The sequence below is a fragment of the Mobula hypostoma genome, chromosome 12 (assembly GCF_963921235.1).
Source record: "Mobula hypostoma chromosome 12, sMobHyp1.1, whole genome shotgun sequence".
NCBI lineage: Eukaryota > Metazoa > Chordata > Chondrichthyes > Myliobatiformes > Myliobatidae > Mobula > Mobula hypostoma.
Window position 1 is genome coordinate 71,660,695 of NC_086108.1, and position 16,552 is coordinate 71,677,246.

Here is a 16,552-nt window from a genome sequence, read left to right on the forward strand (position 1 = left end):
GAGGTCCTCCGTGACTGCTTTGAATCGGTGGACTGGTTAGTATTCAAGGACTCGGCAGCTAACCTCGATGAGTATGCCTCAGCTGTCACGGACTTTATTTGGAAATGCACAGAGGACTATGTGTCTTGCAAGACGATCTGGGTATTCCCTAACTGGAAACCTTGGATGAGTTATGAGGTCAAGTCCCTTTTAAAGGCTAGAGCTGCGGCTTTTAGGTCCAGGGATACCAGTCGCTACACGGAATCCAGGTGTGAACTCCGGAAAGCCATTAAGGGCGCCAAGAGGCAATATCGAGCCAAGTTGGAAGCCCAGGCTAACCAAAGGGATGCCAGTAGACTATGGCAGGGTCTAAATGAGATCACTGGGCGCAAAGAAAAGGCTGGGAATATCAATAACTGTGGCGCTTCTCTTCCTGACGAACTTAGCGTATCCTATACAAGATTCGAACAGAAGAGGAGCGTCCCACTCCCTCCGGATGAACCGGACATGGTGGCGTTGAGATTCATTGTCACCAAGGAGGACGTTAGAAGGGCCTTCCTGAAGATAAATCCAAGGAAGGTGACGAGCCCGGATGACGTCCCAGGACGGGTTCTCCGGGCCTGTGCAAGCGAGCTAGCCGGAGTGTTTGCTGACATCTTCAACTGCTCCTTGCTTCAGTCTAAGATCCCCTCGTGTTTTAAGAAGGCAACGACAATCCCAGTGCCGAAGAAGAGCAAAATGGCATGCCTGAATGACTATCGACCTGTGGCTCTGACATCAATTGCTATGAAGTGCTTCAAGAGATTGGTTATGGCACACATCAACAACAGCCTACCAGTCAACCTCGATGCTTTGCAATTCGCCTACCGGAGCAACAGGTCAACGGCAGATGCCATCTCTCTGGCCCTATGTTCCTCCTTAGAACACCTGGAGAATAAAGATGCATACGTAAGGCTCCTTTTCATTGACTACAGCTCTGCCTTTAATACCATTGTTCCAAATAAACTGATTCCTAAGCTCCAGAACTTGGGCCTTAGCACTCAGATCTGCAGCTGGATCTTCAACTTCCTCACAGACAGGACCCAGGCTGTAAAAATAGGGGACAAGCTCTCCTCTACAATCACTCTGAGCACCGGTGCCCCACAAGGCTGTGTACTCAGCCCCCTGCTGTACTCACTGTACACCCATGATTGTGTACCCAAGTTTCCATCAAACTCAATATATAAGTTTGCTGATGACACAACAATTGTAGGCCGTATCTCGGGTAATGATGAGTTTGAGTACAGAGAGGAAATTAAGAACCAGGTGGCATGGTGCAAAGACAATAACCTATCCCTTAACGTCAGCAGGACGAAGGAATTAGTTGTTGACTTCAGAAGGAGTAGCGGACCACATGACCCAATTTACATCGGTGGTGCACAAGTGGAACAGGTCAAAAGCTTTAAGTTCCTCAGGGTCACTATCACAAATGACCTGACTTGGTCCAACCAAGCAGAGTTCAATGCCAAGAAGGCCCACCAGCGCCTTCACTTCCTGAGAAAGCTAAAGAAATTTGGCCTGTCCCCTAAAACCCTCACTAATCTTTATAGATGCACCCTAGAAAGCATTCTTCTAGGGTGCATCACAATCTGGTATGGAAGTTGTCCTGTCCAAGACCAAAAGAAGCTGCAGAAGATCGTGAACACAGCTCAGCACATCACACAAACCAATCTTCCATCCGTGGACTCACTTTACACCGCACGCTGTCGGAGCAGTGCTGCCAGGATAATCAAGGACACGACCCACCCAGCCAACAGACCTTTCGTCCCTCTTCCTTCCGGGAGAAGGTTCAGCAGCTTGAAGACTCGTACGGCCAGATTTGGGAACAGCTTCTTTCCAACTGTGATAAGACTGCTGAACGGATCCTGACCCGGATCTGGGCCGTATCCTCCAAATATCTGGACCTGTCCCTCGGTTTTTTTGCACTACCTTACTTCCCATTTTTCTATTTTCTATTTATGATTAATAATTTACATTTTTAATATTTTCTAATTTTAAATATTTTTAATATCTTTAATATTTAATATTTGTAACCCAGGGGGTGTGAAGTGCAGAATCAAATATTGCTGTGATGATTGTACATTCTAGTACCAATTGTTTGGTGACAATAAAGTATAAAGTGTAAGTATAAAGTATAGTCTGACCACTGTCTTATAAAGCCTCAGCATTGGTTCCTTTCTTTTGTTCTCCAGTCCTCTCCAAATGAATGCTAACATCGCATTTGCCTTCCTTACCACTAACTCAACCTGCAACTTAACCTTCATAGAATCCTGCGCAAGGATTCCCAAGACCCTTTGCATCTGTGATTTCTGAATTCCCTCCCCATTTAGAAAATAGTTGACATCTTTGTTCCTTCTACCAAAGTGTATTACCATATATTTCCATATACTGTATTTTTGCCCATTCTCTCAACTTATCCAAATTCTACTGCAGAATTACTGCTTATTCAACATTACATGCTCTTCCAATTATCTTTGTTTCATATACAAACTTGGCCAAAAAGCCATCAGTTCAATCATCCAAATCATTAACATAATGTGAAAAGTAATGGACCCAACACTGACATTTGGGGACCACCACTAGTCACTAGCTGTCAACCAGAGAAGGCCTCCTTTATTCCCACCTGACAGTCAGCCAATCTTCTATCCACGCTGGCATCTTTTCTGTAACACCATGGGTTCTTATCTTGTTAAACAGCCATATGTGAGGCACCTTGTCGTAAACCTTCTGAAAATCCAAGCAGACAACATCAACTTACTCTCCTTTGTCTATCTTGCTTGTCACTTCCTTAAAGGATTCTAACAGATTGGTCAGGGAGGATCTCCCCTTAATGAAATCATGTTGACTTCAGTTTATTTTATCATGTTCTTCCAAGTATTGTGAAATCTCATCTGTAATACTGGACTCTTAAGATCTTACTGAAGTCCTTTACCTCTCTCTTTTTGTTTTAAAGAGTGGAGTGATATTTGCAATTTTCCAGTCCTCTGGAATCGTACTTGACTAGCAATTCTTGAATGATCATTAATGTTCCATAATCTCTTTGGTGGTCTCTTTGAGAACTTGGTGGTATAGTCCATCTGGTTTAGGTGATTATTCACCTTCAGACCTTGCAGCTTCCCAAGCACCTTCTGTTTAGTAATAGCAGCTCACTCACTTCTGCCCTCTAACACTCTAAAATTTCTGGCATGTTGCTAGTGTCTTACACAGTGAAGACTGCAAAATACCTATTCATTTTATCAACCATTTCTTTATTTTCCCCATTACTACTTCTCCAATACAATTTTCCGGTGGTCTGGATGTCCATTCTTGCATGTCTTTTACACCTTGTATCTGAAAAATCTTTTGGTATCCTCTTTTATGTTATTTGCTTTCCTTTATATTTCATGTTTTCATCCCTTATTGCTGCTTACATTGCCTTCTGTTGGTTTTTAAGAGTTTCCCAATCCTCTAGATTCCCATTATCTTTTGCAATATATGCCCTCTCTTTTTGGATTTATGCTGTCTTTGACTTTCCTTGTCAGCCATGGTTGCCCCATCCTCTGGAATGCTGCTGCTTCTTTGTGGTGAACTATTCCTGCGGCTTCCAAATTGCTACCAGAAACTCCTGCTATTACTACATTATAATCATTCTTGCTGGCATCTCCTTCAATCAATTTTGGCTATCTCCTCTCGTGCCTCTGCCGTGAACTTTACTTAACTGTAATACTAACACATCTAATTTTAGTTTCTCCCTCTCAAACTATTGAATTCCCCTATATCTGCCCCTCTTATTTTGATAGGATGTGTGCCCTTGGATATTTAGCCTCTAGCTGTGATCTTCTTTCAGCCACAGCTCTGTGATGCCCTTAATGTCATACCTGACAATTTCTAACTGCAGTATAATCTCATTCACCTTGTTTCATATATTGTGCATTCAAATATAACAACTTAAGTCCTGTATTTGCCACCCTTCTCAAATTTGTCTCCATGTTGCCTGAAGTTAAATTCTTATCCCTTGATAAACTTAGTCTTTTTTTAACTTTGGAGTCTTCAGTAACTTCTTCCCTTTTTGCTTTATCCATATTTTTCTAATCTATTGAATCCATCCCTTTATTATTTAGTTTAAAGCTCTGTCCATGGCCCTAGTTATGTGATTTACCAGTTTCCTGGTTTCAGGTGCAGCCCACCCCGTTGGAAGAGCACCCTCCTTCCCCACTACTGGTGCCAATGTCATACACCCACTTCTCCTACAGCAGTCTTTGAGCACACATTTAACACTAATCTTATTGATCCTGTGCCAATTTGCATGTAGCTCAGGTAGCAGTGTAGAGATTATTACCTTTTTGGTTGTGCTTTTAAATTTAGTCCCTAATTGCGCAAATTTCCTCAGCAAATCCTCTGCTTGTTCTGCCTGTGTCATTGGTACTCACATGGACCACAATGACATGATCTTTCTGACCAGCTCCAATTCCCCTGCAGGTCAGCTGTGACTGCATCGGCAAATGACCCGATTCCAGTGACGTGGCAAGTGTAAAGCTGCATTGAGAAATGTGAATTACTTAAAGTCTGTTATCTCAGCACAACTGTGTTTTGCTTCTTGATTTGATAGCAAAGGAGGGGGGACTGATGATCTATTGTCTGAGCACTGTGTTGCATTGAGCAGCTATGTTGAACTCCCGGCAGGAATCTGCGCTATCTGGGCCTATGTTAAGTAACTGAAGTTATCCAGCAGAGGGTACTACACACTAATTTAACATGGTCTGTGCAGGAAAGATTAAACTTGTTTTCTTAGTTTGAACTAGGTAATGTGAACATCATAAAAAGTAAACTTGAAACTTTTAGTATCATTGTCACTGATGGTTGTATTTAGGCTTGTTTTTTCATTTCATTTACATATTCTCACAGATTTCCTTTATTTCCCAGCTTAATGTTTAATGTATTTGCTCTACACAAGGCAATTCATTTTAAACTTGCCCACTTTTATTATGATTCCTAGAAATTCCTTCTTGAGCAGTGGAAAAAATCTGGGAAATAACTGCATCCTGCTGATGTATGACTATTGTATGGTTCCCTAGTTTGTCCGTGAGCCAGGACCCCAAACTTGGGCCACCAGTACTATCTGGGGGGAATAATTCTTGGTGAATTTTGGCAAGGTATACACCCCTAGTGCTAGAAGATATGTGATAGCATTGCAGTGGTGGTAGCTGTGACATGTGGTCAACATAAACCTCCAAAGCACCTTCTACTTCCTTATGCAGTAAAAACACTTGACAGGTAACACTGAGCTCATCCAAACACTGAACAGGCTTGGACATGGGGTGTCTTACTCCCGACTTGAAAAGAATGACACTGCTCTGTGTCTCCAAAAGCTAGCAACAGCCTCCAACCAGAGAGTTGTACTTCCAGCCTCCATCAAGCCTCATGTCTTCACCAATCTTGCATGGGACAATATCGATAGACTTGAGGAAACTCTCACTGGAAAGGGTACATCACATAGAGTCAATGGCATAGTGGTACAGGCCAATGTCTGTGGACCACATCTGCCAAGAGCTGAGGTTCCACACATTGAGAAACTGAAGCAGAGATTGGTCACCATTGAGGACCAGGAACTGGAAGTATATGTAGCAGGTGCACGTGTGGGCTCACAGCCTCTCCCAACCAGGGAACACTGTGTCCAGGAAACCAAGGAAGCTGCTCTTCATACTGTGTGTCTCGCAAGACGATCCGGGTATTCCCTAACTGGAAACCTTGGATGAATTATGAGGTCAAGTCCCTTTTAAAGGCTAGAGCTGTGGCTTTTAGGTCTGGGAATACCAGTCGCTACACGGAATCCAGGCGTGAACTCCGGAAAGCCATTAAGGGTGCCAAGAGGCAATATCAAGCCAAGTTGGAAGCCCAAGCTAACCAAAGGGATGCCAGTAGACTATGGCAGGGTCTAAGTGAGATCACTGGGCGTAAAGAAAAGGCTGGGAACATCAATAACTGTGGCGCTTCTCTTCCTGACAAACTTAACGTATTCTACGCAAGATTTGAACAGAAGAGGAGCTTCCCGCTCCCTCCGGATGAACCGGACCCGGTGGCATTGAGATTCATCGTCACCGAGGAGGACGTTAGAAGGGCCTTCCTGAAGATAAATCCAAGGAAGGCGATGGGCCCAGATGACGTCCCAGGACGGGTTCTCCGGGCCTGTGCAAGCGAGCTAGCTGGAGTGTTTGCTGACATCTTCAACTGCTCCTTGCTTCGGTTTAAGATCCCCTCGTGTTTTAAGAAGGCAACAATAATCCCGGTGCTGAAGAAGAGCAAGGTGGCATGCCTGAATGACTATTGACCTGTGGCTCCGACATCAATTGCTATGAAGTGCTTCGAGAGATTGGTTATGGCACACATCAACCACAGCCTACCAGTCAACCTCGATGCTTTGCAATTCTCCTACCGGAGTAACATGTCAATGGCAGATGCCATCTCTCTGGCCCTACATTCCTCCTTAGAACACCTGGAGAATAAAGACGCATACGTAAGGCTCCTTTTCATTGACTACAGCTTTGCCTTTAATACCGTCATTCCAAATAAACTGATTCCTAAGCTCTGGAACCTAGGCTGTAACACTGAGATCAGCAGCTGGATTTTCAATTTCCTCACAGACAGGACCCAGGCTGTAAAAATAGGGGACAAGCTCTCCTCTACAATCACTCTGAGCACCGGTGCCCCACAAGGCTGTGTACTCAGCCCCCTGCTGTACTCACTGTACACCCATGATTGTGTACCCAAGTTTCCATCAAACTCAATATATAAGTTAGCTGATGACACAACAATTGTAGGCTGTATCTCGGGTAATGATGAGTTTGAGTACAGAGAGGAAATTAAGAACCAGGTGGCATGGTGCGAAGACAATAACCTATCCCTTAACATCAGCAGGACGAAGGAATCAGTTGTTGACTTCAGAAGGAGTAGCGGACCACACGACCCAATTTACATCGGTGGTACGCAAGTGGAACAGGTCAAAAGCTTTAAGTTCCTCTGGGTCAATATCACAAATGACCTGACTTGGTCCAACCAAGCAGAGTTCAATGCCAAGAAGGCCCACCAGTGCCTTTACTTCCTGAGAAAACTAAAGAAATTTGGCCTGTCCCCTAAAACCCTCACTAATTTTTATAGATGCACCCTAGAAAGCATTCTTCTAGGGTGCATCACAACCTGGTATGGAAGTTGTCCTGTCCAAGACCAAAAGAAGCTGCAGAAGCTCCAACATTCTTCTCAGGATGGGGAAACTCTATGCCATATGTAATGCCTTAGCCATCCTAGGAAAGTGATTTTGGGATGCTGGTCTAAAGGACGTATGCATAGAGGCTGGAATTGTCGCAGAGGGGTCCATCAATGGAGTTCTTGATGGTAAACACTACATTCGTGCTGTCAGGGTCCACAAGTACATCTATGAAGCACTGATGAGACTTGCATAGGCAGAGTTCACACCGGGGTTGAGGACAACATTCCAGAGAGGAGTGGGATGATCAAATCATTCTTAGACCATGTGAATGACATGGCCAGTGACTTGAACCAACAGAACTTGAACAATCTGCTGCAAAGTCCACTCTTAGCTGAGCTGATAACCCTGTGGAGAGACTTTCTGGAACACCTCGGTCACAACAATGGAGAGCTATCCGCATTCTGGATATCATACATTGGCATGGTAGAGAACGTAGTACTTGAACTTCTGCGCGCCTCTCATGAGGGGGACAGCGAACCAACTACCAGGCTGGTATATGGAGAAAATGTTTGGAGAAGGACCCACAAGTGCCTGATCCCGTCCTGGATCTACTAGTCTGTAACTGTCCAGAAAAATATTCACTCCCAAGATGTATGTGTGTTGCAGATAGCCTCAGGTGTACTGACATGTGTAGACTGGCAGACTGTGAGAACCAGGCATCCACCTCAGAGAGTGTGGAAAGTTCAGATGAAGATGTGGAAGACTTGGAAAATTATTATGATTATTAATAGGTTATAAAAGTATGGAAAACAAAGTATGGAAAGCAGTCTTTGATTAAGTATATTCATTTTACAACCAAATGGGGCCTAGGTTATGGCCGTGTGGAACCCCACATTTGAATTATTGTACTGTAATTCTGTATGCTGTGACAAAAGCTTAAGATTGTTTTGATTTGATACAACAATATGGAAGATATCATGACATTGGTAAAACTCTAGAAATCTCTCCAAATGAGGTTTTTTACCTTTTGTGGGGTGGGGTAACATTTTCTGCTGTACTGATGTTAATATGGAATATATACAAAAAGTGATTACTTGACTTCCAGAATAAATTCTCCACAAATCCATGTGATTATATGTGTGTAGGGTTTTTTATTGACTTTTCCAAAATAAACAGACAAATATTTTTCTAAAAATGAAATGATTCACTCTACTGAAATTGGGCACTGTACTGTGAGTGCCACCAATGACACAGTTTTCAATGTAGAATTTTATAACAACATTTGATGAAAAGTGCTTGAACTCAGCTATCATTGTGACAAATTTCAGTGTTGAGGGATCACTGATGACAAAATACCACGAGGTTGAATATATATGTTGTACTTTATATTGGCCACTTTTCAGAAATGCTCATTTTAGGATAGTGTTATAAAATGCATGATAGCATACATAAAGCTACCACTGGTGCAATGCTATCACATATTTTCTAACTCTAGAGATGCATACCTTGCCAAAAATCACTATGAGCATTATTCCCCTCAAGTAGTACCAACCAACCCTACTGGCTCATGGACTAAGTATGATAAAATAGACTTTTGACCTCATACCTCAAAATCATACCTTGTTATGATTTTGCATCTTATTGTTTACTTCCACATTCTCTGTAAGTGTTACGCTTTATTCTGCATTCTGTTCCTGTTTACCTTGTACTGCTTCAATGGTCTATGTAATGGATTGATCTGTATGAGCAGTATACAAGACAAACTCGGTAAACAAATTCCAATATAATAATGCAATTTTAGAAAGTTATTGCGTAAACAGTAATGTTTAAATCAAAGTAAAATTTATTGGAGGAGAGAGTGGAAGAGAAACTTTCCTTGTTCAGACATGCCCAAGTTTGCTTGAAGGGTGATACATCAAATCTGGTTTGTAAGAGGATTACTTGGCCTAGATTCGATAATGGGTTTGAAATGTGCAAAATACGTCTAGTTTCAGATTTTCTAAATGTATTCCGTTTACTGACTTGATTTCCTATTGTCTTGTCGTGCCAGGGATGGAAAGATATGAATAGTGCACAGTATGAACCATGTCATTTAAAAAATCTTTTTCTGCATTCCCAAATTCAAAACAAAATACTCATCCAATGTTGGGATTACTTTTTACCTTTGTCACAGGAAAGGGAAACTTTTATAAGGTAGAAGTGGGGAAGGAGAAACTGATATTTCAGTAGATATTGTTTAAAGTCCTATTTGGCTATTTTCCTGCAAAATGAGGTTCATGATGGATTAGAAAAGCAGTAGAAAATCTTCTCCATCCGAGATACTTGGTGTTGTTTGATGTAACGTCTAGCTTTTTTGAGCTCTTTTGCAGATTGATCTTGTTTTAATTAAAGTTTAAGCAACGAAAGTCACAATAATCTGTCAATGGGGCAGACTTGCATTTTCTCCTTCTTCCCTTAGAAGTTTGTACTAAGTGTAACATTTTAAGTTTTGCTACCTTTTAAATATTTTGTTACGTTTACAGTCACTTATTTCCCAATATTTTTTTTAAGGTAGGTTATTAAGTGAGACTTCCTCAAATATACACACATGTTACTATAGAAAACAGTGAAATGTCAGTATTCCTCATGCTGAGGTTAATTGCAATAAACTGGATCACTTTGGATGGGCAGAACTAGAGAATTTGAATCTCTTCACTGTCCTTATAAAGGATTGTTGACCTAAAATATATTAACTCTGACTTTCTTTCCACAGTTGCTGAAAGACCTGTTGAAATCTCCTGTGTTTTTTGTGATTTTTTTTTTGCCATAAATTTCTATCGGGATGAGTCAATGCGATTACAGCAATATAAAATGATGTTAATAAGTATTTTGGTTTTTCCTTTCTTTAAACATACTACACTGGGGGGAAATTGGCTATTATTTTCTTTTTTCTTGCTACTTAGGATGAAGGATCCTTCCACCTGAAAGACGCAGCCAGAAACCTGCTGAAAGGCCTAGGCAGTCAAATTGCCTCCTCACTCAGTTGGCGTGACATGTGGACTTTCGTTGTAAAGAAAGGAGGTAAAGTTTATGCATATTTACATGTTCATACAGTGCTTTCATTATTTTACCTGAAAAATGAAACATACCAAAAGTAATAACGTGGAGAAGTGAACAATTTTTTGTTGAGGTAGTAAGAATTTGTTATACCACTGCCCTGCACTCAGCATTGCAAAAGATTTCCACTTTGAATCCCGTCGTCTTCAATGGCTTATTAGTTAGAGGGATGTGGGGATTTGCATGTTCTTGCAGTTAATACGTGCCAAATAGGTGGATGTCAAACTGATTTATTTGGAAACTCACAATGTTCAATTCTACTTTCAGGTCAGGTATATGGTGAAAAACATTCAAAATCTCCTGCATTGGCCACTTGGGGTGATCCTGTTTTATTGAAGACCGAAGTTCAGTTAACTTCGACTGAAGGTGAATATTTAACATTTGTCCTTTTTAAGATGTGGGTCAGTTTATTCTGAGCATTGCAGTACATTATGAGCAGTATTCAGCCTTTACTCTCTCATTAAGCACCATGCTTTATGCAATTTTAAGTAACTGGTGAAGCTGCATGGATGCCTTTAATTTTTTTTGAAAAATTAAAAAAATTGAGAAGCAAACTGATCAGTCACGTGCCATCGTAGTCAATGTTTAAGCTACAACGAGCTCAATCTTGCCTTACCGCCCTGTTCCCAGCAGAGAATACCTGCCTGAAGATCCTTCACTTGCAATTTGTATTCTACAGCTGTATCTCTACGAAATTACCTGTAGTTAGTTTGAAGTATGTGAATGGAACAGAACATTTGAAGCTGTAATTAGTAGATTTTGATGGAAATAAATGACAAATATTCCAAACCAATTCCTTTGGTGTGACAAGTCACAAAAGTCAAGTGTCTGCTAAAGGTTTGCATTCCTTCTGAAGATGCTGAGTGCCATTGGGCAGACACGGATGCCAATCGCAGGAGGAAGACTTTCTGCAGCAAAGTGGAAGGATATGGGAGCATCTGCAGCTGTAAGGACCCAGCACCTATTGAATTTAATCCTGAGCCTGTAAGTTTTTTTTTATCCCCCTTTTATCAATTGTTTTCAAGTAGCTGCTATATTATAATAGACCAAAGTTCAAAGTAAAATGTATTATTAGAGTACATGCATGTCACCATATACAATCCTGAGCTTTTTCTGTGGGCATACTTAACAAATCTATAGAGCAGTAACTATAAACCGTAAACAGTAAGAACTGTTAACTGAAAACAAACTATGCAAATACAGATATAAATAAGTAGCAGTAAGTAATGAGCATGGAATAGCAATATAACAGAGTCCTTAAATGAGTGTGGTTATCACCTTTTGCTCCAGAGTCTGATGATTGAGGGGTAGTAACTGTTCTTCAACCTGGTGGTGGGATTCCTGAGACATTTGTACCTTCCACTTGTTGGCAGCAGTGAGAAAAGAGCATGGCCTGGGTGGTGAGGATCTTTGATGATGGATGCTGCTTTTCTACAGCAACGTTTCATGTAGATGTGCTCAATGGTTGGGAGGGGTTTACCCACGATGTACTGAGCTGAATCCACTACCTTTTGTAGGATTTTCCTTTTAAAGCCATTGGTGTTCCCATACCAGGCCGTAATGCAGCCAGTCAGCAGACTATCCACAGCACATCTATAGAAGTTTGCCAAGGTTTTTGATGACATGCCAAACCTCCACAGATCCCTGACGAAGTAGAGGCGCCGTTGTGCTTTCTTGGCAATATTATTTATGTAATAGGTGAGGACAGGTCCTCTGAGATAGCAACACCTAGGAATTTAATGTTACTGATCCTCTCCACCTCTGTCTTCCAATGATTACTGTCTCATAGATCTTCCCTCTCCTGAAATCTACAATCAGTTCCTTGGTCTTATTGACATTTAGTGAGAGGTTGTTGTTATTACACCACTCAGACAAGTTTCCAGTCTCCCTCCTGTATGCTGATTCATCACTCCCTTTGATAGAGCCCACAGCAGTGGTGTCATCAGCAAATTTGTATATGGTGTTGGAGCTGTACTTAACCACACAGTCATAGGTGTAAAGTGAGTAGAGCAGGGGACTAAATACACATTCTTACAGTGCTCCTGTGCTGCTAGAGATTGTGGAGGAGATGTGTTTGCCTGTCTGAACTGACTGGAGTCTGCAAGTGAGGAGATCTAGAATCCAATTGCACAGGGGGGTATTGAGGTCCAGGTCATGAGTTTACTGATTACTTTTGAGGGGATGATGGTGTTAAATGCTGAGCTGTAATCGATAAGGAGCATTCTGATGTATTCATCTTTGCTGTTCAGATGTTCCAGAGTTGTGTGAAGAGCCAACGAGATAGCATCTGCTGTAGACCTGTTGCCTTGAAGGGCCAACTGGAGCAGATCCAAGTTGCCACCCAGACAGAAGCTGATATGCTTCAATACAAGCCTCTCAAAACTCTTAATCACTGTGGATATAAATGTCACTGGGCGATAGTCATTTAGGCAGGCTACCATCCTCTTATTAGGCACTGTTACAATTGAAGCCTGCTTGAAGCAGGTTGGTACCACACTGCTGAAGCAAGAGGTGAAGATATCTGTGAATACACCAGTCGATTGGTTGGCACAGGTCTTCAGTTCTCAGCCAGGTACTCTGTCTGGACTGGATGCTTTGCTTTGGATTTACTCTTAAAGGCAACCCACACGTCATCTTCAGATATTGAGACCAAATGACCATTGGTGACCATTGGGGTGTGTGATGGTTCCTCCCTGTTCTGGTGATCAAATCAAGCATAGAAGGCATTGAGCTCATCTGGAAGCGAAGCTCTGCTGTTCCCTATGTCACAAGATTTAACTTTGTAGGAGGTTATGGCATTTAAACCCTGCCACAGCTGTCGAGCATCCCTTGCTGATTCCAGGCTAGTCCAGAATTTCCACTTTGCCCGAGAGATGGCTTTCCGGAGATCATACCTGCACCTCTTGTAGCATTCTTGATCTCCATACTTGAATGCCTCTGACCTGGCTCTCAGCAAAATCCAGATTTCATTGTTCATCCAGGGCTTCTGATTGGGGAAAACTCTGAATGATTTTGTGGGGACAATCTCATACACAGCTGTTTTAATAAAGTCTTTAACAACCCTGGTGTCGTCATTCAGGCCTTCAGAGGTGTTCTTGAACACGGCCCAGTCCACTGGCTCAAGTCAGTCTTATAACTGTTCCCCTGTCTCCTGTGACCAGCTGTTAGTTGTCTTGATGTCTGGAGCCTTGCTGTTTAAGCTCTGTCTATATGCAGGTAGTAGGAGTACAGCCAAATGATCCCTCTTACCAAAATGCAGTCGTGGGAAGGAGCGTTGAAGCATTCCTTATTGTAGTGGAACAGTGGCTTAGTATGTTAGGACCTCTGGTGCAACAGGGCACCTGCTGTTGATAATTGGGCAGGATTTTCTTCAAACAGGGCTGGTTGAAGTCGCTGACTATAATTCGAAATGTGTCGGATGGGCATTTCTGGTTTGCAGACAGCACCGTGCAGTTTTGCGAGTGCTTGCTTATAGTCGGCTGCTGGTGGTATATAAACTGTGGTCAGGATCATGGATGCGAACTCCTGAGGCAAGTAGCATAGCTTACATTTAATCATTAGTTGTTCTAAGTCAGGGCGACAAGAAGTGACATAACCCCGACATCCATGCTCCAACGAGAATTGACTCAAAAGCGCATGCCACCACCTCTTTCCTTGCCAGAGTTTGAGGTTTGATTCATTCTGAAAATTGTAAAACCTTCTGGTCAGATAGCTGCATCCGGTGTGTTCACTGTTAGCCGAGTAAAGCAATAAACATTTGAGATCTGTCTTTGATACAGCAGCCTTTCCCTGAGATCGTCAGTCTTACTTTTTTTTTGGCATATGCCTGCGTGCGTGCGAGTCTGCATCTGCGTGTGTGTGTGCGTCCGTGATGATGTCTTTTTTCATGGCTTTTACAAGGCGCAGAATGAGAGAGAGCGCCCCACTCCTCACACAGACATTTTCGCAGTATTTTCCCTTTTTATTTTACGAGCTTGAGTTGTGATCTTGACATTCAACCCGGCACGGATGGAAAGCGTACTCGGGAGCGGACCCGACCGGCTTTGAACCCGGGAACTTCCGCTCCCGGGTCAGGCGCTGATGTCATTGTGCCACCAGCCTTATTTTCAAGTGACTGTACATTCACCAACAAGATGCTCAGACGGGGAGGCCTCCTTCCCCATGCTTCAGCCAGGTTTGAATCCTGCCTGTCCTGCATTCTTGGCCATGGCCATAGCATTGACCCTTAAAGGTGCCGTGCTTAACTGCTTGGCATTTAACTCTTGAATGTGAGGGCTGAAGATCATTGATGGAGTTTCGTAGTCTGTTGCTAAGAGGAAATTTACATGTTAGATTGCAGTGAAAGTAGATCAAAAGCAGTATATTTTAAGAGGAAAATTTCCAGCGGCCCGCAGAGAGTCCGGTGTACACTGGCGCCATCTTGGCTCATCTTAGACTTGATAAGATAAGTTCTGCTGAGGTGTTCTAAATTGATTTGATTACACTTTTGACTGATTTTTAAATCTTCTAAAACATCTATCTTAATATTTGATTGGCTGAGTGTGTGTGGTCATTTAAGCCATTGATCCAATTCAGTGCTCGAGAATGTTCCCTGTTAATGTGTGTCGACTGATTATTTGACTGAAATTTTTTTTACCATTTCAATCTCCTAAAAAGAAGCTCATTTGGGAATAGCGGAGGAATATGCTGCTCATTTTATGTGTGTTTGGTGAATCATGAGCATGATTTAGAACAACTTGTAACTTCGATGCATCTTTTCCTTTATCTTCCTACACTTTTTCTACCTCTTGTAGATTTTGGAACAATGTCTCACAAGCTGAACAACATATCATAGAGTTTGTGAACCATGAAACAAATTCCTGCATCCTACTCCCATTATTTGAAATTACAATAGTGTTTTATCATAGCTTTGCAAAACAAATAGGACTACCTTCCATGGGCATCTTGGTGAGCATGGACAAGTTGGGCTGAAGAACTTTTCTACATTCCTCTGATAAAATGGAAAAATCTAGGTTTAAAAATCGAGATCTGTATATTTTCTCATGTTTGTTAAAAACTGCGGAGCTCTGTTGCTACAAATGATAATTTCATTGCTGGTATTCTTAATTGGCACTTGTTTTAAAATAATTCTATTATAAAATATTTGGATGGCATATTGTAAACTGTGCTAAAGACCTTTTATGTGTTGCTGCATTGGCATTGTTGGTCACAATGCTCTTTGTCCATGCAAACTGGAGGCCAAATGGTTGGTCTGAAGACTGAAACTTTTGTTAGAAGTTATTTTGATGGCATAGTTGAATGATTCTTCTGGTTGGGTCAGATTAACATTTGAGATGTTTCAAGCAGCTGGTCCACTGCAGAGATTGTTTGAAGGATGCCAAAAAGGATTTAAAAATAAAACAATGAATGCTGTTTTGTTGAGAGATGTATTGATTTGTACCTTGATCGCAATTTCAGTTTTATTACAGAACAAATATCACACATATAAATTCTGATATTTTTGTGTAGTCGTCACCAGGATAACACAGAATATTATGTTTATTTTAACAGCTAAAAGATAATAAAGTGTATGATATCCCAGTAGCAGTAATAGCAGGGAACAGGCCTAACTACCTTTACAGGTGAGATTACTTATTGTTAATGTGGTTCATGCAGATGATAATTGAATTGAAAATACATGTATTTAATTTGTTTGTTAATGTTAACATGAGTATTTCAACATATCCTTATTTCATTGTTTTGCTATATTAAGAATATATTTCAGAATTCTATGGTTCCTGTCTCATGTACAGGTAGTTGTGTATCATCCTGATCTATGGCTATCTAGCTAACAACAGGTCTGGAGATTTCTAATTCTTCCTGTTAAAGGACATTTGACTGAATAGTCAGGCTATATATGAATTAGAGAGTACGAAATAGAGACTCTCAGAGATTATATTCATGAAGATTTAATAAGATGTTGGGAGAATATCTATACTTGGGAGTCACTGATGGGAGGTGTCATTGTTTTTAAAATGTCTCTGGAAAGGCTTTATGCATAACTTTTTTGCAGCTTGGAATGTTTTGCCATGAGAATTGGGGCAATGGAGAAAATCTTGTGGCATTGGAAGTTGAAAAAGATTCTGGTCTATGGGCACACACATAACAGTGGCTGATTTTTGGACTGCCTTCTCTGCAAACCAGGTCCAATTCTAGTTGGTCTAAAATAAAATCCTGAATTTTTTTAAATTTTTGATTTGTTTTAAGTCCCCAAGA

At 41.5% G+C, this 16,552-nt stretch overlaps 1 protein-coding gene across 1 annotated transcript in view; it reads left to right on the forward strand.

The window, feature by feature from the left end:
• The window catches only part of pomgnt1 (protein O-linked mannose N-acetylglucosaminyltransferase 1 (beta 1,2-)), an 81,858-nt gene that overhangs the window by 25,247 nt on the left and 40,059 nt on the right, over positions 1-16,552 (forward strand). The window contains exons 6-9 of the mRNA XM_063064384.1: positions 10,144-10,261; positions 10,565-10,663; positions 11,154-11,281; positions 15,848-15,918. Of these exons, the coding sequence (XP_062920454.1) occupies positions 10,144-10,261; positions 10,565-10,663; positions 11,154-11,281; positions 15,848-15,918 (416 nt within the window). The remainder of the gene's footprint in view (positions 1-10,143; positions 10,262-10,564; positions 10,664-11,153; positions 11,282-15,847; positions 15,919-16,552) is intronic.